The sequence below is a fragment of the Penaeus monodon genome, chromosome 25 (genome assembly GCF_015228065.2).
Source record: "Penaeus monodon isolate SGIC_2016 chromosome 25, NSTDA_Pmon_1, whole genome shotgun sequence".
NCBI classification, from domain to species: domain Eukaryota; kingdom Metazoa; phylum Arthropoda; class Malacostraca; order Decapoda; family Penaeidae; genus Penaeus; species Penaeus monodon.
Window position 1 is genome coordinate 8,978,446 of NC_051410.1, and position 753 is coordinate 8,979,198.

At 53.8% G+C, this 753-nt stretch overlaps 1 protein-coding gene across 1 annotated transcript in view; it reads right to left on the minus strand.

The window, feature by feature from the left end:
• LOC119589315 (zinc finger homeobox protein 3-like) overlaps window positions 1-753 on the minus strand; it is a gene marked incomplete at its 3' end in the record, with an annotated part of 49,709 nt that overhangs the window by 25,022 nt on the left and 23,934 nt on the right. Inside the window, 1 exon segment of the mRNA XM_037937937.1 lies at window positions 1-753. Within this exon segment, the coding sequence (XP_037793865.1) occupies window positions 1-753 (753 nt within the window).

Consider the following 753-nt stretch of genomic DNA (forward strand, 5'->3'; position numbering starts at 1 on the left):
AGCACCAGGGGGCGTCACTGGCTCTAGGAACGACACTCGCGGCTCCTTCTCCCGGCCCGCACACTGGATGATGGCCGAAGCGTTCTTTGACGCCAAAAGGTCCCTTTCCTCATCCAGTAGCACTACACTATGGTCGCCCATCGCATGGGCAATAAAAGATTTAACATATCCAAAAGACAACTTACATACAAAACACATCAATATAGGTTTAATTGGAACTTGCGAGTAGTCTAATAATGGAAGTTTTGTTTTCTCACTGGAACTATCATTTTTGTTATCACTGTCTTTACATTCATTTTCACTGTCTTTATCACCAACGGTAAAGACCCTGTAGTTGTGAACAATGGGAACGTCAGGAACTTTGTTTTCCTGGATTAGCGAGGTGAAGGTTTGACCGTAAAGGGCGGTATAGAAGGCGGGGTTCTTCGTGACGTATATGGCGTTCGCGATGGTGGGGATGGTGGGGGCGGCGGTGGAGGAGAGCGGGTGCCGCGGGGAGTCCACGATGGAGCCCTCGTGCTGCGGCAGCTCCAGCCCCGCCACGCCGTCGTCGTCGCTCATCTCCGAGTCGATGATGTAGGCCGACCCGTCGGGGTTGTACACGATCTTCCCGTCGAACTTTTCTACGTCACTCGACGACTCGTTCATCGCGTCCTGCGCGGCTCCCGACGCGACGCAGTGGTGCCGCGTGTACTGCTCCGCCGACGTGAAATGCGTGTGGCACGTCATGCACGTCAAATTGAACGTCGCTGG